Source organism: Notolabrus celidotus, chromosome 5 (genome assembly GCF_009762535.1).
Source record: "Notolabrus celidotus isolate fNotCel1 chromosome 5, fNotCel1.pri, whole genome shotgun sequence".
Taxonomy (NCBI): Eukaryota; Metazoa; Chordata; class Actinopteri; order Labriformes; family Labridae; genus Notolabrus; species Notolabrus celidotus.
The window spans coordinates 1,082,226-1,105,452 of record NC_048276.1 but is presented as its reverse complement, the minus strand read 5'-3'; the positions used below and the strand labels follow the sequence as shown (position 1 = coordinate 1,105,452).

Sequence of the window (23,227 nt, the reverse complement as noted above, 5' to 3'; positions counted from 1 at the left end):
AAATTGTCAGGGGTGCCCAAACTTTTTCATACAACTGTATATTTACAGAGAGTATTGATCCAACAGGTCTGACACTGTTCTGGTTTAGTGTTCATCAGAGTGACAGCCTGGGAGAAGAAACTGTTCTTATGGCGGGTTGCTTTGGCAGAGGGGAGGAGTTTGAAGAATTTGTGTCCAGGGTGTGAGGGGTCAGCGGTGATGCTACCTGCCCGTTTCCTGGCCCTGGACCGGTACAAGTCCTGGATGGGGGGGGCAGGTCGACACCAATGATTTTTTTCTGCAGTCCTTATAGTCCGCTGCAGTCTGTGTTTGTCTAGTTTGGTTGCAGATCCAAACCAGACAGTGATGGAGGTGCACAGAACAGACTGGATGATGGAGGTGTAGAACATGATCAGCAGCTCCTGGGGGCAGGTTGAACTTCCTCTACTGGGCCTTTTTCCTGATTCTGTCTATGTGGGAGGTCCCGGGAAATAGTGGACCCCAGGAACCTGAAAGAGTCCACAGTAGACACAGTTCTGTTCAGGATGGTGAGGTGGAGGGGGGCTTCTCCTGAAGTCCACTGTCATCTCTACCGTCTTGAGCGGGTTCAGCTCCAGATGGTTCTGACTACACCAGAGAGCCAGCTGTTCCACCTCCTGTCTGTAAGCAGACTCGTCTCCATCCTGGATGAGAGAGAGCGCAGTACCAGGGCGACCGTCAGTGGCGTCGTCTTGGAGACTTGGAGAGCTTGCAATGTTCAAAACAGAGGGACGTAGCTGAGGTGCATGCTTCATGATCCTACAGAACGTCAGATGGTTTCCTCTCTGTGTTTTAAAACAAGCTCTCTGAAGGATTTGTTCTAATAAGGATTTCTACAGCATCAGTATTTTTGAGATGAGCTCCTCAGCTGGGCTTCACTCCACCCTCCTGAAAAAGTTGCACTAACCCCAGCTGTCTCTTGTCCTCCCTCTTCCCCTCACTCTGAGACCAAACTCTCTTATGCCCCGAAGTCAGCAGACATGACAACTGAGCAACCGAGCAGACAGTACGCCGTGGATTATGCAAGAGCCCAGTTTTCATGGTCTAATGAAAATGTTCTTCTTCTCTTTTCTTGTCTTCAGCTATAACTACAGAGCGACTCAATCATTTATCACTCCTGCCCACCGGCCACTTTGGCGTCCGTGTCTCGGCTGATTCGGCCAAAGTGAGAGCAAAAGAGCGAGTCGCTTTGCTTCAGATTAATATTAATGGACTCTGGGTGTCGTCCCTTTTGCACGTTTTAATGGGTTTTAGTGATGAAAATGGATGCAAAGCCTGCTTATTTAATCACTCTCTGCCCTGTATTTAATAATTTACTTTCTCATGGCACAGAACTTAAAAATAAAGTTGACTCATATACATTTATTCCTCCGTATAAGGGATTCCCTCAGCTACCATGTGGGATGTTATAAGCTCTGCTTGACTTCATAATTTATTGTTGGCGGGCTTTTTTCATAATTCAGTCATCGTCTAGAATACAGGGAGCATCAAAAGTGGATGTTGAAGCTTCTAATAAAAAATGCTCAGAGGCTGCAGAAGGTTGTAGTTTGACTCTGTACCAATTAAAACATTTAGAAAAGGCTCTTGTGAAGTTCCTCCTGTGTGTTTGGATGGTTATGTAATGCTGGAGTATCACAATGAAGAGGTCAAGAGAATACAAGTGGATGTTTTTTAACCAAAATAATAAAACTGTGTTAAAAATAAATTAGAATAAAATCAAAATAATGAACATTTGAAAGGTAATTAATTCATCCTGACCTTTTTTAACCTCCCACATCCACTACAGGTCAGCTGGTGAAAAAATAACTCCTTTAATTGTGTTTAAAAAACACAAACATGATGTAACCGTCTCTCTCTCTCCTCCCGGGTAACCTCACATATCCATCAGTGATCTAAAGACCAATTACTGCGCCCGCTGTCAGCAGATGGTAAAGCAGTAATGAATGCAAACCTAGTCATGCTATGTGATTAACTAACTGGACTGTATGAGATCCAGATGGGACATGAAACTAGCATAGAGACAGACCATTAACGGCCCTCACTGACTCCTCTTCTTTGTGTCCTCCCCCTCAGACGGATACACTACGGACGACATCGAGTTCTACTGGAGAGGAGGAGACAACGCCGTGACCGGCGTGGACAAGATCGAGCTGCCCCAGTTCTCCATCGTGGATCACAAGCTCATCTCCAAGAACGTGGTCTTCTCCACAGGTAGAGGAAAAGTGATCGTGGGGTTAATCTGAACAATCACAAATCAGGTTATTAAGAAAATATGCACATATTGTCTGCAGCATCGTCGAAAGATACAATACTATACTATACCATACAAAACAATACGCTGCCATATGATACCAAACTATATGATATGCCATGACGCCACGCCAAATCCTGACATGACAAAGTAGGTTACGATGTGATTTGAAAGATACAATACAATGTCTGTGAAGGTTCTCAGTCATCCAGGTCAGGGTAATCCAAAGCTTGATCCCTAAGGCAACTGGACTGGTAGAAACTCTTGAAGACGTTTCACCTCTCCTCCGAAAGGCTTCTTCAGTTCTGACCAGACTGGGGAAGAGCTCAAAGATATAAGCCTCTAACAGTCATGGGTGTGTCCAGGAGTCACAAAGGGTCCTAAGTAGCTGTCCTTTGAGGACAGCAAGGTTCAGATCCTGGACAGAGAAGAGCGTTGGTATGAAAGAGGGGTGAAGGAAGCCATCTATGTTAAGCTTGAACACCCTTCTCTTAACAGAGGTGGTGGACTAAGACACCATTTGTCATGGGGGGGGTCAATGGACAGCATGGTCAATCAATCAATCAATCAATCTTTATTTGTACAGCACCAAATCACAACAAACGTTATCTCAAGACGCTTTTACAAACAGAGCAGGTCTAGACCACTCTATGTTAAATTATGAACAGAGACCCAACACCAAGACAGGATCAGACTCAGTCTGACCCCACCTTAATCCACCATGAGCATTACACCTCACAGTATTTAGCTAGTTACAGTGGAGAGGACAAACTTCCTTTAACAGGCAGAAACCTCCAGCAGGACCAGACTCATGTTAGACACACATCTGCTGAGACCGTGTTGGAGAGAGGGATAGAGGGGAGTAAGAGAGAGAGAGGTGATAGTGATGAGACGAGTAGTAGAAGCTGTTGCCGCTGGAGTCCAGATCGTCCGCAGCAGGAGGACGTCTACGGCAGCTCAGAGGAACCTACGAGACAAGGGAGCTCAGGGACTCCAGAAAGGTCTATGGTTAGTAACTTTAATGGGACAGGAAGAGTTAAAGTAAGTGATGAAGGGGGTGAGCTAGGATCCCAGTGTGTCAGTGCGCCAGTTCCCCCAGCAGTCTAGGCCTATAGCAGCATGACAAAAGCTGGTCCAAGCCTGATCCAGCTCTAACTATAAGCTTTATCAAAAAGGAAAGTTTGAAGCCTACTCTTAAAAGTAGAGAGGGTGTCTGCCTCCCGGACCCTGACTGGTAGATGATTCCAAAGGAGAGGGGCCTGATAACTGAAGGCTCTACCTCCCATACTACTTTTAGAGACTTTAGGTACGATGAGCAGGCCTGCATGTTGGGAGCGTAGAGTTCTAGAGGGGGAACAGGGCACTATGAGGTCTTTAAGATACGAGGGTGTCTGATTTTTAAGGGCTTTGTAGGTTAAAAGAAGGATTTTAAATTCTATTTTACATTTTATTGGGAGTCAGTGTAGAGAAGCTAACACTGGAGAGATGTGCTCCCTCTGTTCCTAGTTCTAGTCAATACTCGAGCTGCAGCGTTTTGAACTAGCTGAAGAGTCTTTAGAGACTTATTGGGGCAGCCTGATAAGAGGGAGTTACAGTAATCTAACCTGGAGGGAACACATGCATGGACTAGTTTTTCTGCGTCGCTCTGAGACAGGAAGTGTCTAATTCTAGAAATATTGCGCAAGTGAAAATAGGCTGACTTTGAGATTTGCTGAATTTGGGAGTTGAAGGATAAATCTTGATCAAATAGGACTCCTAGATTCCTAGCAGAGGTGCTGGATGCCAGACTAATGCCGTCTAAGGTACTTATATTGTTAGAAAAAGTCTCTCTGAGGTGTTTGGGGCCAATAACAATCACGTGGTGCAGTCTGTGGTCTCCGTTACTGTTCAAGCTAGAGTAATACAAAGCTATTAAACATCACAAGACATCAGAAAGCTTATTTTGGTGTCCGTGTATGTTCAGTCTTTCTCCTTGTGCTCTGTTAACTTGCCTTGCTGTGGTCGCCCTGGGTTAATGTATTTCATCATAACCATAACTGTTCTGCAAATAGGGCGATAATGCAATCTGTAAACATTGACTCATTTCATTGTTTGCTCTTATTGACATGAAAACAGCATCAGCTAATTTCCAGCTATGCAAAGTATTATGCAAATGAAGCGTCGTCCCGGAGCAACAGAAGACGCCATGACTTATTTAACAGCAATAAACAATAAAAAAGGACGGCTGTCTGATACAATGAAATATTCATTCACACTCTTCTGCATTTTCATATTCATGAATTTGTCATGCAAGCAAGAAAGCAAATGTGAGCCGGATAGCTGTTCTGCTGGATACAGTTTCTGAGAAGTGTGTTGAACGAGAGCAGGACATAAATGCAGAAGGAAACGGGGGAGACTCGGCCAATCAGAGGAGTCGTTTTGTCTGCTAGGGTCCCACATTCTAAACAAGCCTATTAATAACACAATGCTTCCTGATGGATGCACAATGTTTGTATGCATCAGTGTATGCACTGTCCATTAGCATGCATGCAAGGAAGTCAACTCAAGTGTTTCCCTGCAGGATGTCTGATTTTATTATCTTTACAGAGAGACGTGGTGGACCGGGGATTCCCTTTAATGTGATGTGTATTGCGATATAGAGGGAGCGACCCGGGGGTCACTCTGAGATGCAAACATCAGCACAAGTGCCCGGGCGTTGATCCAATAGAAGTGTCATGTTCTACTCCAAGGATGGGCAATGTCATTCATGTCTTTATGAATAAGATATATTCACTGCTGCACCTCTGTCCTGTCATTTTCTGCCCAAGTGGTTTCCTCACTGCATAAAGACATAATTCAGAGATTGTCTCCATGACTCATGCTGACATTAGCTAACTGTAAAAGCAGATCCAAGTGGCTGCTGGATTGTTGCTGCTTCCATTATAAAGACGTAATCTTCCTCTATGGCCCCTCATCTGTCTCTCCCTGACTTTCCAATAAGCTGTATATATTGCAGGGCATTTCAGCTCCTCTTCCTCCTCTCAGCTTTAATGCAACTCACACCAAACTACTGCCAGATCCCAGAGGAGTGACATATGTGTGCTGATACAATTTGACCAAAGCCCTGCTGTGGGCTCATTTCAAAGAGAGATAAAAACAGAACCCTCAGCAGACAAATCATCAAACCTCTTACAGGCTGGGAGATAGCAGGTGATTCTGGAGCACTGATGCTTCAATTCCACTGAGAGAACATGGCTTTGTACAATCAATCTTTATTTATACAGCAGCGGATCACAACAAATGTTATCTGAAGTCCCGGTTTACAGGCAGGACTCCCCATGAGCAGAGCACTTTGCAGCATTTAGCAAGTTACAGTGGCAAGGACAAACTTCCTTTAACAGGCAGAAACCTCCAGCAGGACCAGACTCATGTTAGACACACATCTGCTGAGACCGTGTTGGAGAGAGGGATAGAGGGAGATGAAGAGAGAGAGAGATGATAGTGGGGAGACGGATAGTAGTAGTTGTAGCAGCTGGAGTCTGGCACGTCCACAGCAGCAGAGATCCAGAGGAACCTACGAGACAAGGGAGCTCAGGGACTCCAGAAAGGTCTAAGAAAAGAGAGAAGAGAGGGAGACCAGAAGAAAGAAAAAGAGGAGAAGAAATGGGGAAGGAAAGGACAGAAGGAAAGGAAGGGATGAGAAAAGGAGACATGAAGGAAGAAGAAACAGGGAAAGAACAAAGAGAGAAAGAAAGAAAGAAAGAAAGAAAGAAAGAAAGAAAGAAAGAAAGAAAGAAGAAAGAAAGAAAGAAGAAAAGAATGGCAGGAAAAATTAATGAAATAGAGAAAGAAGTAAAGAAAGCAAGAAAGAAAGAAAGTAAGGACAGAATGAAAGGAAAGAAAGAAAGAAAGAAAGAAAGAAAGAAAGAAAGAAAGAAAGAAAGAAAGAAAGAAAGAAAGAAAGAAAGAAAGAAAGAATGGCAGGAAAAATTAATGAAATAGAGAAAGAAAGAAGGAATGAAAGAAAGAAAGAAAGTAAGGACAGAATGAAAGGAAAGAAAGAAAGAAAGAAAGAAAGAAAGAAAGAAAGAAAGAAAGAAAGAAAGAAAGAAAGAAAGAAAGAAAGGATGAATAACAGACCCCAAAAAAGGAATCTACAGCAGAGATCCAGAGGAACCTACGAGACAAGGGAGCTCAGGGACTCCAGAAAGGTCTATGGTTAGTAACTTTAATGGGACAGGAAGAGTTAAAGTGAGAGACAGGCAGAGAGAGGAGAGAGAGGGAAAGACAGGATCCCAGTGTGTCAGTCTAAGCCTATAGCAGCATAACTAAGACCTGGTCCAAGCCTGATCCAGCTCTAACTATAAGCTTTATCAAAAAGGAAAGTTTGAAGCCTACTCTTAAAAGTAGAGAGGGTGTCTGCCTCCCAGACCCTGACTGGTAGATGATTCCAAAGGAGAGGGGCCTGATAACTGAAGGCTCTACCTCCCAAGATTAAATATAGTGTAGCACAGTTACAGTGGCAAAGACAAACTTCCTTTCACAGACAGAAACCTCCAGCAGGACCAGACTTAAACTAGGACGCAGCAACAAGTCGTCACGATTTGACAGCTGCTGCAGAATGTGAAGGAAAGCATCAGCTGACTCTGCCTCTTCTTTCTTCCTCTCTCTCTCTCGTTGTGCCCTCGTTTCCTCCCTCCTGCAGGTGCTTACCCTCGCCTGTCCCTGAGCTTCAAGCTGAAGAGGAACATCGGCTACTTCATCCTGCAGACGTACATGCCTTCTATACTCATCACCATCCTCTCCTGGGTCTCCTTCTGGATCAACTATGATGCCTCTGCTGCCCGAGTGGCTCTAGGTGAGGCCTGCAGTACAAATATAGACAGAGAGGGAGACATGTTCAAAGATAAGGACAGTACAGGAAGGGAAATAGACGGACCAGGGAAATCTGAGAGAAAGGGAAATATTAACTTTATCCCTGTGTATTTCTTCTTCTTCTTCTTCTTCTTCTTCTTCTTCTTCTTCTTCTTCTTCTTCTTCTTCTTCTTCTTCTTCTTCTTCTTCTTCTTCTTCTTCTTCTTCTTCTTCTTCTTCTTCTTCTTCTTCTTCTTCTTCTTCTTCTTCTTCTTCTTCTTCTTCTTCTTTGTTGGCGCAAGTAGTGTTTACACAGATCACACTACCACCCTCCTGATCCATTCATTCAACCCCTGATGGAAAAAATACACTACAATCTCCATGATTCAGCTTTTGTGCTCATTGCACAGAGGTTACAAACAAACAGTTAAAAGGTGACATATTCTGCTCTTTGTCATCAACATATATTGGTCTAAGAGGTCCCCAAAACATGTCTTTAAAGTTTATTGCTCATAAAAACACTTTGAAATCAGATTCTGGTCTGCCTGTAAACCCCTCTTTTTCAGCCCTGCTCAGAACAGGCTGTTTTCTGTGTCTGTGCCTTTAAATGAGAATGAGCTCTCTGACCACGCCCCCTCAGGAAGTGGGTGTGGCCTCGGCTGTCCAGCATGTTGATCTAATGTTTACATGTTGGCTGAATATACACGGCTGCTCACAGACCCGCGTTACTTCAACCCTCTGAATCTGATCCAGAATCTGATCCTGACGGAGAGGCGCCTGCAGCAGGACCTTTCTGAACCATTGGTCACAGATTTAGTGTTTCTTGTTGTTTTATTTGTCAGCATGTCGACGTGTGTCTTGGTACACAGCTACCAACATGTAGCTATGTGGCTATGCTAACTAGCGCTAGCACTTTTCCATGAAAACTAAAAATCATCCACTAGATCTTCAAATCTGCAGACGTGGGGAGTCAAAGCGACCTTTGTGTTTATTAAGACAGCCTACAACTAGCATGCCTCCCTCCTAAGCTCCTTGTTAGCACACATGTGTGCAGGGAATGAAAAACGGAGGAGGGGTTGAGTTGTATTTTATACAGTCTATGGGCTGAACAAGCTCCGAGCTCTGACTTCCTGTTACAGACCGGATGGCGTTGTGACGTATGAAAAACACTGAAAACTGAAACGGCTGGTTTCAGCACACATTTACAGAAAGGTGGAGAAATCAGAACAGGGGCAGAATGGAGTCTTTTCAGAAAGAAAGAAAGAAAGAAAGAAAGAAAGAAAGAAAGAGAGAGAGAGAGAAAGAAAGAAAGAAAGAAAGCAAGAACCTACGAGACAAGGGAGCTCAGGGACTCCAGAAAGGTCTATGAAAAGAGAGAAGAGAGGGAGACCAGGAGAAAGAAAAAGAGGAGAAGAAATGGAGAAGGAAAGAATGGGATGACAAAAGGAGACAAAGGATGAAGAAACATGGAAAGAAGAAAGAAAGGTAGAAAGAGAAAGAAAGAAAGAATGAAGGAAGGAAAGAAAGAAAGCATAATGGAATGAAAAGAAAGGAAGAATGAATAAATAAAAGAAAGATAGTAGGATTAAAAGTGAAAAGCAGAAAGGAATGAAAGGGGAAAAAAAGAAAGAAAAAAAGAAAGAAAAAAAGAAAGAAAGACAAAGAAAGAAAGAATCTACAGCAGAGATCCAGAGGAACCTACGAGACAAGGGAGCTCAGGGACTCCAGAAAGGTCTAAGAAAAGAGAGAAGAGAGGGAGACCAGAAGAAAGAAAAAGAGGAGAAGAAATGGTGAAGGAATCACAGAAGGAAAGGACGGGATACGAAAAGTAGACATAAAGGATTAAGAAACATAGAAAGAACAAAGAGAGAAAGAAAAGAAGGAAGAGAGAAGAAGAGAGAGAAGTGAATAAAGAAAGAAAGAAAGGAATGAAAGGAAAAAGGAAAGAAAGAAAGAAAGAAAGAAAGAAAGGATGAATAACAGACCCCAAAAAGGAATCTACAGCAGAGATCCAGAGGAACCTACGAGACAAGGGAGCTCAGGGACTCCAGAAAGGTCTATGGTTAGTAACTTTAATGGGACAGGAAGAGTTAAAGTGAGAGACAGGCAGAGAGAGGAGAGAGAGGGAAAGACAGGATCCCAGTGTGTCAGTCTAAGCCTATAGCAGCATAACTAAGACCTGGTCCAAGCCTGATCCAGCTCTAACTATAAGCTTTATCAAAAAGGAAAGTTTGAAGCCTACTCTTAAAGTAGAGAGGGTGTCTGCCTCCCGGACCCTGACTGGTAGATGATTCCAAAGGAGAGGGGCCTGATAACTGAAGGCTCTACCTCCCATACTACTTTTAGAGACTTTAGGTACGATGAGCAGGCCTGCATGTTGGGAGCGTAGATTTTCTGCTTCAAAGTCTACAGCGTCTGTTCCTGGGTTCCCACCTGCTGAGCTAAACTTGCTCCCCATTGTTCCATTGTTTTAGAGAACGTTGTTCTTGTCTTCTTTGGCTGAGTTTTTACCCTCTTGGTCTAAAAACAGACAGGGACACATATTTCAGGTAGAGAACCATTAAAAAGTTGAATTTGCACAATGTGTCACCTTTAAACTCTGCCTCCCTTCTCATACAGTCACCACAGAACTTTGTGATTTCTAGTCTTCATTCCAGAAGTCACCGTCCCCCCCTCCCCCCCCAGCGTCATCCTCGATTACATAAACCTCTCGTAGCCTGTGAGCGGATTTTTTCCCAGCTTCCAGATCATTCTGTGTTTATCAGAAGCTTTCTGCATTCAATTCAACCCAACTCCCTTCAACCCTCCCTCGTCCATCCTTCCACCCATCCCTCGCTTTAGACGACAGCGCAATTTCACTGATTGACGACTGAGCTGCTGCATTTTAGTGATCCAGGGGGGGAGGGGGCGGCGGCGGCGGCGTGCGTGGGATTTAATAATAATAAAAAAAAGGTAATGCTCTGTAATGGAGGTGGGTCAGGATAGTTGGTAAAATGTTTGGTCACCCCCCTGATCTACACCAGATCCAGGAGCCACTTGACTGACCTGGTTTGGGGCATTAGAACGGGGGCCTGTAGCGGCTGAATCACATGGCTGCAGAAATCCTTTGTTGTTGTTGTTAAGCTCTTGCTGCAACAGCTCAGGGAAATTGCCTGAATCCTATTTTGAGCGGTGGTCACCTGACGGCTTTGTGACAGCTGTATAATAATTTAGTAATTGTTTACAGAGGCTGTTAATAGAAATTGCCTTTAATCAATAATAATAATAATAATCAGGCTGCGTTTGCATTTAAAGTCCAACACACAGGATTTAAAGAATTACTCCATCATACTCCAGCTTTAGAATCAAAGCTCTCGTAGCGTCTGCATTAAGATGATAATACTGTAAACACACCAAAACAGCATGAACATGAAATTTAATTACTGCAGTTAATGCTTCACTCATAATAAGCTGAAACTAGACACATTGATATGCACGGCCGCTCTCACAGAGACCATCCCCACAGCTCGCTTCATTAGACTTCCTCAAGTTTCTACAACTTCTCTCAGACGGTGTTTCTTCACTAATGAACAAGAGCAAGGGTGACATTTGAATTTCAAATCTCAGAGCGGCTTCAGATGCCCGTCCAGTGCATGGTCTGGAGTCCTAAGGGAAGGCTCATTGGTTTGATTGATCCTGACAGGCCTAATAAAGCAAAGGCAGAGAATGAGGCGGACCACAGAGAGGTCAGGAGGATTCAAATGTTCTGAAAGTGAAGCAAGGAAGGGTTTGGAGGGATTTATGCCAATCTAGCCCCAAATCACAAGAAATGTTCTCCTCAGACTCTCTCCAAACAGAGCAGGTCTAGACTGGACTCTATGTTCTATTATTAACAAAGACCCAACATCAAGACCGGATCAGATCCAGTTCCATCTTCCAGACAGGACTCAGTCTGATCTCATCTTAATCCACCATGAGCAGAGCACTTTGCAGCATTTAGCAAGTTACAGTGGCAAGGACAAACTTCCTTTAACAGGCAGAAACCTCCAGCAGGACCAGACTCATGTTAGACACACATCTGCTGAGACCGTGTTGGAGAGAAGGATAGAGGGAGATGAAGAGAGAGAGAGAGAGATGATAGTGGGGAGACGGATAGTAGTAGTTGTAGGAGCTGGAGTCTGGCACGTCCACAGCAGCAGAGATCCAGAGGAACCTACAGGACAAGGGAGCTCAGGGACTCTCTAGAAAGGTCTAGAAAAGAGAGAGAAGAGAAAGAAAAGAGAAGAGAACGGAGGAAGGCAGAAAAAAAGAACAGAGGAGAATAACATGGAAGACAGGAAAGAAGAATAATGAAGGAAGAGAGAGAGAGAAGAGAGAGAAAGAATAAAGGAAAGAAGAAAAAAAACAAGAATAAATAAAGAAGAAAAAAGAAAGCAGAAAAGAAGTGAAGAAGGAAGAAGAAAAAAGAAAGGGAGGAGAAGAAAAAAGGAAAGATGGAAAGGAATAAAAGGAAGAAGGAAAGAAGGAAAGAAAGAAAGAAAGAAAGAAAAGAGAAAGAAACAAAGGATGAATAACAGACCCCAAAAAGGAATTTACAGCAGAGATCCAGAGGAACCTACGAGACAAGGGAGCTCAGGGACTCCAGAAAGGTCTATGGTTAGTAACTTTAATGGGACAGGAAGAGTTAAAGTGAGAGACAGGCAGAGAGAGGAGAGAGAGGGAAAGACAGGATCCCAGTGTGTCAGTCTAAGCCTATAGCAGCATAACTAAGACCTGGTCCAAGCCTGATCCAGCTCTAACTATAAGCTTTATCAAAAAGGAAAGTTTGAAGCCTACTCTTAAAAGTAGAGAGGGTGTCTGCCTCCCGGACCCTGACTGGTAGATGATTCCAAAGGAGAGGGGCCTGATAACTGAAGGCTCGACCTCCCATACTACTTTTAGAGACTTTAGGATGAGCAGGCCTGCATGTTGGGAGAGCAGATTTTCGTCCAACCCTGGTCGCCTGCTTCGAAGTCTACAGCCTCTGAACCTGGATGCCCAACTGCTGATCTAAACTTGCCCTCCATTGTTTTGTTGTTTTAAAGAACTTTGATGTTCCTGTCTTCCTTGGCTGTTTTTTTAATGCTCTTGGTGCAAAAACAAATTTCCCAACAAAGGTTTATAAAGTCCTGATCATGATCCTTCTCCAACAGGTATCACAACCGTGCTCACCATGACCACCATCAACACCCATCTGAGGGAAACCCTCCCCAAGATCCCGTACGTCAAAGCCATCGACATGTACCTGATGGGCTGCTTCGTCTTCGTCTTCATGGCTCTGCTGGAGTACGCGCTGGTCAACTACATCTTCTTCGGGCGGGGTCCTCAGCGCCAGAAAAAGGCGGCGGAGAAGTCGGCGATGGCCAACAATGAAAAGATGAGGATGGATCCAAACAAGGTGAGCTCGCCTCCGCAGTGTGCGTAGGGATGGATGATGGCGGTCCGCAGACGAGATCCCACACGCTCACATTTTAAAGTTTTGTGTGCTCTAGATTCACAAAGATGTTCTTCTTAACTTTGCATTGAAACTTGAATTATTCATCAAACTGTCAGAGGAGCTCAGAGAACAGAAGTGTCACCACTTCAAACGGAGCGTTGACCCGATGTTTCTGCTCCCGCTTTGCCAAGTTAAGCTAGCCTGATAAACTTTTCCTGTCCCTGTTTGAAATCCAGGCTGACGTGATGATGCCAGCTGAATCAGAGGGAAAGAAGGACTCTGAGCTACTTTGGTGTTTGATGGAGAAACTTGTGTTTGCTTTTTGTTTTATGCTCCCAGCTGACGTGGACCAAATGCTACCAGCAAAGAGCCTCAGTGTTTATCTTTTAAATTTGACAAATCTCTTCTGTTGTTCAGTCCAGATTCTTCCAGCTGAGACTGGTCACTAAGGTAAAGGCCTACCTCCCTCCCAAAGACTTAGAGAGAGTGATACATGCCTTTATAACCTCTCAGCTCAACTTTTAGAACTCTTTGTATGTGAGCTTAGAACAGTCTGACTGTACGTTAACAGGACTGGAAGCCAATGGAGAGAGAGCAGCAGAGGTGTGATGTGCTCCTTCCTTGTCTTTCTATGCAGGAGGCGAGCAGCAGCGTTTAGAGCAGGGGTCTCAAACTCAACTTACCTGAGGGCCACTGAGCATCTAGCCTTGTCACAAGGGGGCCACAAATATTCCACACAAAATAAAAAAATGTTCAACTGTTTGAACAACTGTATTTTCAACATGAACTATTGTACAGTCCTTTTAGTCTTTTCCTGCCTCATGCTTGCTTCTAGACACCTGAGAGCGCTTCTTCTCAGACAGGTGGGCCACATTCACTCTGAACGAGGTGGCTGCTGAAACCCTCAGTATGGCTTGAAGATGGTCATCACTAAGTCTGGACCTATTCTTTGATTTATTAAAGTTCATGGTGGAGAGAAGTTTTTCTCAGAGATATGTGCTTCTAAAAAGGAGCACATGGTCCTTTTGAAGATCCTGGAAAGCTCTGGGAAGGATGGAGGTAACGGGAGAGCTGGTGTTCCCCTTAAACTCCACACAGAAACAATCCTTCTCCCACTTCCCCTGAAACACTCTGTGCTCACCATCAACCTTTCTTTTGGCCTTTGAAAGAGACATCTCCATTAAACAACGCTGACAACGTTAGCAGCGTGCTAAATGCTTGTTTTTCATCTGCTCACTCACGTGTTGCTCATGCTTCATTCATGCTTCATTCATGCTTCATTCAGGCTGCATTCAGGCTGCATTCAGGCTGCATTCATGCTGCATTCAGGCTGCATTCAGGCTGCATTAATGCTGCATTGGTGCTGCATTGGTGCTGCATTGGTGCTGCATTCGTGCTTCATTCGTGCTGCATTCGTGCTTCATTCGTGCTGCATTCGTGCTTCATTCGTGCTGCATTCGTGCTTCATTCGTGCTTCATTGGTGCTTCATTCGTGCTTCATTGGTGCAGCATTCGTGCTGCATTCATGCTGCATTCATGCTGCATTCACGCTGCATTCATGTGGCTTTCATGGCCAACTCGGAAATGTCTTCCCCAACCAGCATAGCGGACTGGGCCCAGCAGCAAGCTGGATTTCACTATAAATTCAGTTCATCAAACGGCGGGCCATCTTAAATGGTCTTTGGGGCCTTGTCTGGCTTGGGGGCCGGGAGTTTGAGACCCCTGGTTTAGAGCGAGCTGCAGGCGCTGAATGGACGACTGTCGAAGAGTTACAAAAGTCAAGCTGAGGAGTTCTAAAGGCTTGTATCACTCTCTCTAAGTCTTTGGGAGGGAGGTAAGCCTTTACCTTAGGGATCAGTCTCAGCTGGAAGAATCTGGACTTAACAACAGAAGAAATGTCTTTATCAAAACCAACTCTTCACAGAGGAGTGAATACTTGTATTGAGAGGGCAGAGAGTCCTCACATCTTGCTGTTTGTGCTGTCCAAGCACAATGTGCTGTTTAATTAAAGCTGACATGACTTTAATGAAGTGATTCAGCCGTCGTAGCGTTGCTGTATGTGAATCTAAAATCTGTTCAGAGCTGAGCAGACTTCCTGAAAGAAAGTAATCCCTGTGTGTCGAACTCACCACTTCTGTATCAGTCGCTTTAATAACCATGGAGCTTCTTTGTGTTTGCAGTGGCTGGTGGGTAATGTAGTCGGCAGAGACGACACTCTGTATGCAAGAATGACACAAAGGGATCTGGACGGCCATGACTCCATATGGGAGCCAATCTTTGTGGACGATACACCGCTTGGACTTGGCGATCAAAAGAACAAGGTACAGCAGAATAATAATAATAATAATAATAATAATAATAATAAAGTTTATTTATAAAGCACTTATCAAAACAGACATTACAAAGTGCTTAACATCATAAAAACCCACAATAAAGAGAACAAAGCAGGGGGGGGGGGGGGGGGGGGGGGTATATGGGCCGGCAAGACAATTTAAGAGGAAAAGCTAAAAGAGAAACTACTAAAAGCAATTAAAACAATAAAACAATTAAAATCAGTGAAACAAATAAAATCAGTAAAACAATAAAACGATGAGTGAATAAAAATAGATTAAAAATAAATGTGGAATCTTGGATAAAACAATATTACAGGAAGGCCTTTGGATAAAAATGTGTTTTCAGCTGTGATTTAAAAGAAGGTCCTGATGCAGCCTGCCTGAGATCCTCATGCAGGTCGTTCCACAGTCGAGGAGCCTGCACAGTAAACGCTTGCTCACCCTTGTGGCGGGAACTTTAAGGAGGTTCCTGCCTGAGGATCTGAGGCTGTGCCCGGGCTTGTAGGGTGACAGCAGATCACATATATATTCGGGGGCCAGGCTGTGAAGTACTTTAAAAGTGAGCAGTAAAACCTTAAAGGTGACATATCATGCAAAATGGACTTTTTAATGGTTCTCTACCTGAAATATGTTTCCCTGGCATGTCTACAAACCCCCTGAAAAGTCAAAGACTCCATTCTGCCCCTGTTCTGATTTCTCCACCTTTCTGTAAATGTGTGCTGAAACCAGCCGTTTCAGTTTTCAGTGTTTTTCATACGTCACAACGCCATCCGGTCTGTAACAGGAAGTATAAAATACAACTCAACCCCTCCTCCGTTTTTCATTCCCTGCACACGTGTGTGCTAACAAGGAGCTTAGGAGGGAGGCATGCTAGTTGTAGGCTGTCTTAATAAACACAAAGGTCGCTTTGACTCCCCACGTCTGCAGATTTGAAGATCTAGTGGATGATTTTTAGTTTTCATGGAAAAGTGCTAGCGCTAGTTAGCATAGCTACATAGCTACATGTTGGTAGCCGTGTACCAAGACACACGTCGACATGCTGACAAATAAAACAACAAGAAACACTAAATCTGTGACCAATGGTTCAGAAAGGTCCTGCTTGCAGGCGCCTCTCCGTCAGGATCAGATTCTGGATCAGATTCAGAGGGTTGAAGTAACGCGGGTCTGTGAGCAGCCGTGTATATTCAGCCAACATGTAAACATTAGATCAACGTGCTGGACAGCAGAGGCCACACCCACTTCCTGAGGGGGCGTGGTCAGATGGAAAACAGACTGTTCTGAGCAGGGCTGAAGAGGAGTGTTTTTCAGGCAGACCAGAATCTGATTTCAAAGTGTTTTTTTGAGCATAAACTTTAAAGACATGTTTTGGGGACCTCTTAGACCAATATATGTTGATGAAAAAAGCGTGATATGTCACCTTTAAAATCTATTCTAAAAGCAATGTGCAGCCAGTGTAGGCTCATTAAAATAGGAGTAATACTCTCTCTTCTTGGTTTTAGTTAAAAGTCTTGCTGCTGAATTTTGTACCGGTTGTAATCTATTGAGAGCTTTTTGTGTTACACCTTTTAAAAGCCCATTACAATAATCTAGTCTAGAAGAAATAAAAGCATGAATAATGGTCTGGGTGTCATTAAAAGTGAGCATGGATCTGATACGGGCAATATTTCTAAGGTGATAAAAGCAAGACTGGATGGTTTTATTAATATGTCTGTCAAAGGATAAGCTGCTATCAAAGGTCACTCTGAGGTTTCTGACATTTGTTTTTACATTGTGTGAGAGGGAACCAAGGGAGGACTGGAGGGGAGGGTGCATGTTTTCTGGACCAATAATAACAGAGTATTTCTGTTTTTTCTGAGTTGAGTTTCAGGAAGTTTGCTGACATCCATAGTTTTATATCTGTCACACAGTTGTTGAGAATAAAAGATCACACGATATGCAGATGATGTGAAAGTATTCCCCACCTGTTTTAAGATGTTCCTCAAGCTTCCTTTCTTTCCCTTCACAGATGGAGCCGCATGAAAACATCCTTCTGGGCACCCTGGACATCAAGAACGACATGGGTGTGTCAGAGCTGGCCCTGGGTCTCAACGATCCCAGGAACACGATGCTGACGTACGACAGCACTCTGCAGTACCGCAAAGCCGGACTGACCAGACACAACTTTGGCAGGAACACGCTGGAGTGTCACATGTCTCAGAAGAAGAGCCGGCTAAGGAGGCGCGCCTCGCAGCTAAAGATCAACATCCCAGACTTGACTGATGTGAACGTTATCGACAGATGGTCGAGGATGATCTTCCCGACCGTCTTTTCCTTCTTCAACATCGTTTACTGGCTTTACTACATCAACTAAGAGAGGAGGACGTCAGAGAGAGAGAGAGAGAGAGGGAGAGAGAGAGAGAGAGCAAGAACAAACAGCGAAATGTTGCTGGTGTCTCGTTTGTGTCTGGTTCGTTTCATTTTTATGTGATCTCGTGAAACTGGACTGGATTCAGGACTGGATCCATCATATCTTGGAATCCCACGTTTGCTGGCTAACACATAAAAACCTTATAGATGAGAGATTACAAACATATAAGGTGCCTCTTCCTGAGTAGTTGTTACAGACTTTATGTACTTTGTGACTTGTGTTTGTTTTTAAAATGTTTGTTTGAATTCTTTATTATGTTAAATGTTCAACATACTAATTATTTTGCCAAAAAACTATCAGTTATATAAGAATTGACGACCTTTCAGTTACTTTCACTAACACAGATCAGAAAGTGCTGCAGCAGGTGTCAGGTCACCTTTTCTAGGTCTAATTCATGTATTATATAAGGGCCTCTACGTTCACAATTTAGAACATCTTGTATCAGAAAATATTGAATTAGCTTTTTAAGTATTTCTTTCTTAGACTTCTCTTGCCTCATGAAGCTTATTTATAGGGTGGGCATCGTTTTAAATCGACTTAGATCATTCCAAAACGGTCAAGTGTTTACTCAGATCGCATCTGTAGCGTCGTCTTAAAACCACCGTGTTCCTGAAAGCATTTAATATCTGGATAATGAGACCATCAACATTCCCTCTCAGCTCTCTGTTTCAACTTATAACTCTTACAACACTGATAAAACAAAAACATTCCCTTATGCTAAAAGTCACTTTATGAGCCGTTATCATTTAAAGCTCCTGTGAGGAACTCTGCATTGATTTTGGCGCCCCCTGTGGACAAAGCGGCATATCTCTACTCTCCTTTCTCTCTCTTCTCTTCTCTTCTCTTCTCTTCTCTTCTCTTCTCTTCTCTTCTCTTCTCTTCTCTTGTCATGTTCATGTGTGGATTCTGTTTTCTAGCGTGGTTTGTAACGGCACAAAGATCATCATAAGGAGGAAACTATGCAACTTCAAAAACATGTGCATTAGTCCCAACAGAGGAAACGCACCGCACCTGAGAGAAAGTCAAAACAACCGCGCTAACAGTGAATGCGCTGATGATGTAATCGATGATGTAATCGATGATGTAATCGATGATGTAAAGGGGGAAAACACAAATCAGAAAACGACTGCAAAAAGGTAAACGCTGCAAATCCACATGATAAAACTGCAGTGTGTTTTTTTCTTATTTAGAGTGCGTTTCTATTATTTTCAGTGCACTTCTTTCAATTGCAGTGCGCTTCTTTTCTATACAGTGCGTTTATCTTATTTGCAGTGTCTTTAATTTATTTAGAGTGTTTTTCTTCCAAGTGCAGTGCATATCTCTCATTTGCAGTGCACTTTTTAAAAAACTTTGCACTGCATTTCTCCTCTTTGCACTGCCTGTCTCTCCTTTACAGTGCGTTTCCTTCATTGGCACTGTGCTCTTTTGTTTGCACTACATTCTTTCAAGTGCAGTGAATTTCTTTTATTTGATGTGCACTTCTTTCATTTGCAGTGCGCTTCTTTTCTATACAGTGCGTTTCTTAGATTTGCAGTGCATTCTTTCATTTGAAGTGTGTTTCCTTAATTTGCAGTTTGCTTCTTTCATTTGCAGGGCATTTCTTAAATTTGCATTGCATTCCCTTCAAGTGCAGTGCGATTCTTTAAACTGCAGTGCATTTCTTTAAACTGCAGTGCATTTCTTTTATTTGCACTGTTTCTCTCATTTGATGTGCGATTCTTTCATTTTCACTGTGTTCCTTTCAGTTGCACTGCGTTTCTCACATTTGCAGTGTGTTTAATTTATTTAGAGTGTTTTTCTTCCAATTGCAGTGCATGTCTCTCATTTGCAATTTTTTCTTTTTAAATTTGCGCTGCATTTCTCCTATTTGCACTGCCTGTCTCTCCTTTACAGTGCATTTCCCTCATTGGCATTGTGTTCTTTTATTGCACTACATTCTTTCAAGTGCAGTGCATTTCTTAAATTTGGAGTGCATTTCTCTCATTTGCACTGCATTCCTTTCAAGAGCAGTGCGTTTCTTTAAACTGCAGTGCATTTATCTCATTTGCAGTGCATTCTTTCATTAGAGGTGTGTTTCCTTAATTTGTAGTTTGCTTCTTTCATTTGCAGTGCGCTTCTTTTCTATATAGTGCGTTTCTTCCAATTGCAGTGCAGTTCTCACATTTGCAGTGTGTTTGATTTATTTGGAGTGTGTTTCTTCCAAGTGCAGTGCGTATCTCTCATTTGCAATGCACTTTTTTTTTTAATTTGCACTGCATTTCTCCTATTTGCACTGCCTTTTTTTCCTTTACAGTGCGTTTCCCTCATTGGCACTGTGTTCTTTTGTTCGCACTACATTCTTTTAATTGCAGTGCATTTCTTAAATTTGGAGTGCATTTCTCTCATTTGCACTGCATTCCTTTCAAGAGCAGTGTGTTTCTTTAAACTGCAGTGCATTTATTTAATTTGCACTGTTTCTCTCATTTGCAGTGCGTTTCCTTCATTTTTGGGTGCGTTTATTTCTTCTGCAGTGCATATATCTCATTTGCAATGCACTTTTTTTTTAATTTGCACTGCATGTCTGTCATTGCACTGCATGTCTGTCATTGCACTGCATTTCTTCTATTTGCACTGCTTGTCTTTCCTTTTACAGTGTGTTTCACTCATTGGCACTGTGTTCTTTTGTTTGCACTACATTATTTTAATTGCAGTGCATTTCTTAAATTTGGAGTGCATTTCTCTCATTTGCACTGCATTCCTTTCAAGAGCAGTGCATTTCTTTAAACTGCAGTGCATTTATTTAATTTGCACTGTTTCTCTTATTTGCAGTGCGTTTCCTTCATTTTTGGGTGCATTTATTTCTTCTGCAGTGCATATCTCTCATTTGCAATGCACTTTTTTTTTTTTTTTTTGCACTGCATCTCTGTCATTGCACTGGATGTCTGTCATTGCACTGCATTTCTTCTATTTGCACTGCTTGTCTTTCCTTTTACAGTGCGTTTCACTCATTGGCACTGTGTTCTTTTGTTCGCACTACATTCTTTTAATTGCAGTGAATTTCTTAAATTTGGAGTGCATTTCTCTCATTTGCACTGCATTCCTTTCAAGAGCAGTGCATTTCTTTAAACTGCAGTGCATTTATTTAATTTGCACTGTTTCTCTCATTTGCAGTGCGTTTCCTTCATTTTTGGGTGCGTTTATTTCTTCTGCAGTGCATATCTCTCATTTGCAATGCACTTTTTTTAAACATTTGCACTGCATGTCTGTCATTGCACTGCATGTCTGTCATTGCACTGCATTTCTTCTATTTGCACTGCCTGTCTTTCCTTTTACAGTGCGTTTCACTCATTGGCACTTTGTTCTTTTATTTGCACTACATTCTTTCAATTGCAGTGCATTTCTTAAATTTGCACTGCATTCCTTTCAAGTGCAGTGCATTTATTTAAACTGCTGTGCATTTATTTTATTTGCACTGTTTCTCTCATTTGATGTGCGATTCTTTCATTTTCACTGTTCCTTTCAGTTGCAGTGCGTTTCTCACATTTTCAGTGCATTCTTTTATCTGTGGTGCGTTTAATTTGCACTGCAAGTCTTGCATTTGCAGTGCATTTCTTTAATTTGTAGTATGTTATTTTCATTTGTAATGAGATTCTACAAATTGTAGGGCATTCTTTAATTTACAGTGCATTTCCTTTAATTGCATTTCTTTCATTTGCACTGCGCCTCTCTCATTTGAAGTGCGTTTCTGCTGCTTTGTATTTTTGAAGTTGGATTGTTGTTGCGTTTTAGTTTGCTTCTCCTTATGAAGATCCTCTGAGCTGTTGCAGATCGTCCATCCTTGTCGGCCACATGATCCTGCTGTGTTTTAACAGTCAGTCAAATCTCATGCAGTTAATCACGTCATCTGATGAACTCTGCAGCAGCACACACGGGCACTAAAAGGAGCCGTCTTACTGCTTCTCATCTATTAGCAGCTAAAAACCCCTCACAGGAGCTTTAATGACTGGAGGAGAACACAGACAGTAAAGCTGTAGAGACTCGTACAGGAGGGGAAGAATAAAAGCACAAGAACCAGTTTTGAAGACATTAGTTTTGATACAGTTTCTATCATATCGCCTGTTTTTGTTCTCTTCTGCCTCTCAAGCTGGATTATTCAAACACTCACAGGTTTATCAGACGTTGTTTTCAGATGGAGTAACACTTTAAGGATCATCATGGATGTATCAGTGAATTCAAACTCTGACCACATCATCACAGACTCTTTCCTAATAAAGCTGTGCTGATGACTGTGGGTAGGTTTTATAACAGATTTTGCACACGAGTTATTATAAGCCATAGAGGCTGTACCATAGATCTTCTGATACCTGGTGCTGGTGCTGATAATTCTGTATGCTTCAGTTCGGATGATATTACAATGCAAAATCCACTAGGGCTGCAACACACCAGACTGGCACACCCCCCTCTCAGCATAGACTCGCCACACTGTCCATATGAATGAGCTCCGGCACAAACCGTCCGTCAGAGTCAAGGGACCAAAAATAATCCACACAGAAAGGAGACGAAATGTTAAAAAAAAACACTCAAATGGGAACAAGTAGCTGGAGCTTTTGTCTCCTTCATCTCAAGTGCTTCTTTAGAGTTCACTGAAAAGAACAAAGATCTGCTTCAAAAGGGACTTTCTCTCTTAGTATGCCATCCTTTGTTTGTTTGTTTGTGAAGGTGTGAGTGAACAAACGTTCACCTTCTACTTGTTTACTTCAGATGTAGCTTCATACATGCATGCTCTGTACAGTCCCAACTCCTCGTGTCCTTTTTTTTCACCGAACACTTTCTTTACATTCGTGCTCTTTGTGTTCTTTCTGTAACAACATACACGTCTGATATTATTCAAACATAATGGAGAATTTTCTACCAAGCATTTACAGGATGCATTTTTAACAAACACTGCCCAACAGAGGTGGGTCTAAGTCGTGGACTCCACCTCACCTGTGTTCATGTCTTAGAGAAATATCATGCCATCATGTAGATGAAAGAAAGGCTTCACATAGTTGGTGATATATTTTTATTTTTTAAATGTTTGGTGATTATTTCAACACATTTCTGCACTTTTTTCTTTGTTTTTTTTTTGTAATATACTTATTGTTTATTTTGTAAAAAAAAAATAATCTATATGAAGGGATCCTGATAGACTCGAAGTTCTTTTTCAAATCTGATGAAATGTACATATTCTATAGTTTACTCAAATCTACAATGTGTCCTAAAAACTCCAATTGACACGATGTTGTGTATATACAAATAGAATCTTATTAATCATGAATTGGAGCGTTTTATTCTTGTACATAAAACCTTTGAGCTTTCTAACAAGGAGCTCTTTTTTACGTTCAAGTTAAGAGAATGCAAAGGCTGATGTGAAACCGTGTAAATAATCTATTTTATAGTGTCACTTGGTCACTTTCTGTTCGTTTCTGCTCTATTTATCAAAGCACATTTTCTTTGGTTTTGCCAAAATGTAACATATATTCATGAATGTAGATGATATTCTTATACAGCATGTATTTGCTGTAGTGTGTCAGCAAAAGTATAACAGTTTCTTGTACCAATGATCTGCTAAATACAGCATAATGTACACACACACACACATGCAGACACACACAAACACACACAAAGGCGAAGTGTTTCCCTTATATCAGCCCAAAAGTCAACCATCTCAGGTCAGCACAAGTCACACTACTGATGACACACACACACACATGACACACACCTTCAACTCAAGAATTGTATTTAAGGAAAAGTACCTTAGTGAGCTTGTCAGATATTTTTTTATTGTTCTCTTTAGTTCCCTGTGTTCTCCATAAGTCTCACAGAACTTCAAATACTCACAGTGTGATCTTCTTTTTTCTCCAGCCGTATATTTTAAAGTCATTAAGGTACTTAATCCACCTCAGCCATAT

At 42.4% G+C, this 23,227-nt stretch overlaps 1 protein-coding gene across 2 annotated transcripts in view; it reads left to right on the top strand.

The window, feature by feature from the left end:
- Window positions 1–21,567, top strand: part of LOC117813322 (gamma-aminobutyric acid receptor subunit beta-2-like) — a 196,973-nt gene extending 175,406 nt beyond the window's left edge. Inside the window, exons 6-10 of one of the 2 annotated variants that reach the window (XM_034684478.1) lie at window positions 2,092–2,229; window positions 6,954–7,106; window positions 12,274–12,518; window positions 14,738–14,878; window positions 16,896–21,567. In XM_034684478.1, coding sequence (XP_034540369.1) covers window positions 2,092–2,229; window positions 6,954–7,106; window positions 12,274–12,518; window positions 14,738–14,878; window positions 16,896–17,240 — 1,022 coding nt within the window. In that variant the 3' untranslated portion in view covers window positions 17,241–21,567. The remainder of the gene's footprint in view (window positions 1–2,091; window positions 2,230–6,953; window positions 7,107–12,273; window positions 12,519–14,737; window positions 14,879–16,895) is intronic. The other variant, XM_034684479.1, reaches the window with a different exon arrangement.
- Window positions 21,568–23,227: the final 1,660 nt, after the last annotated feature.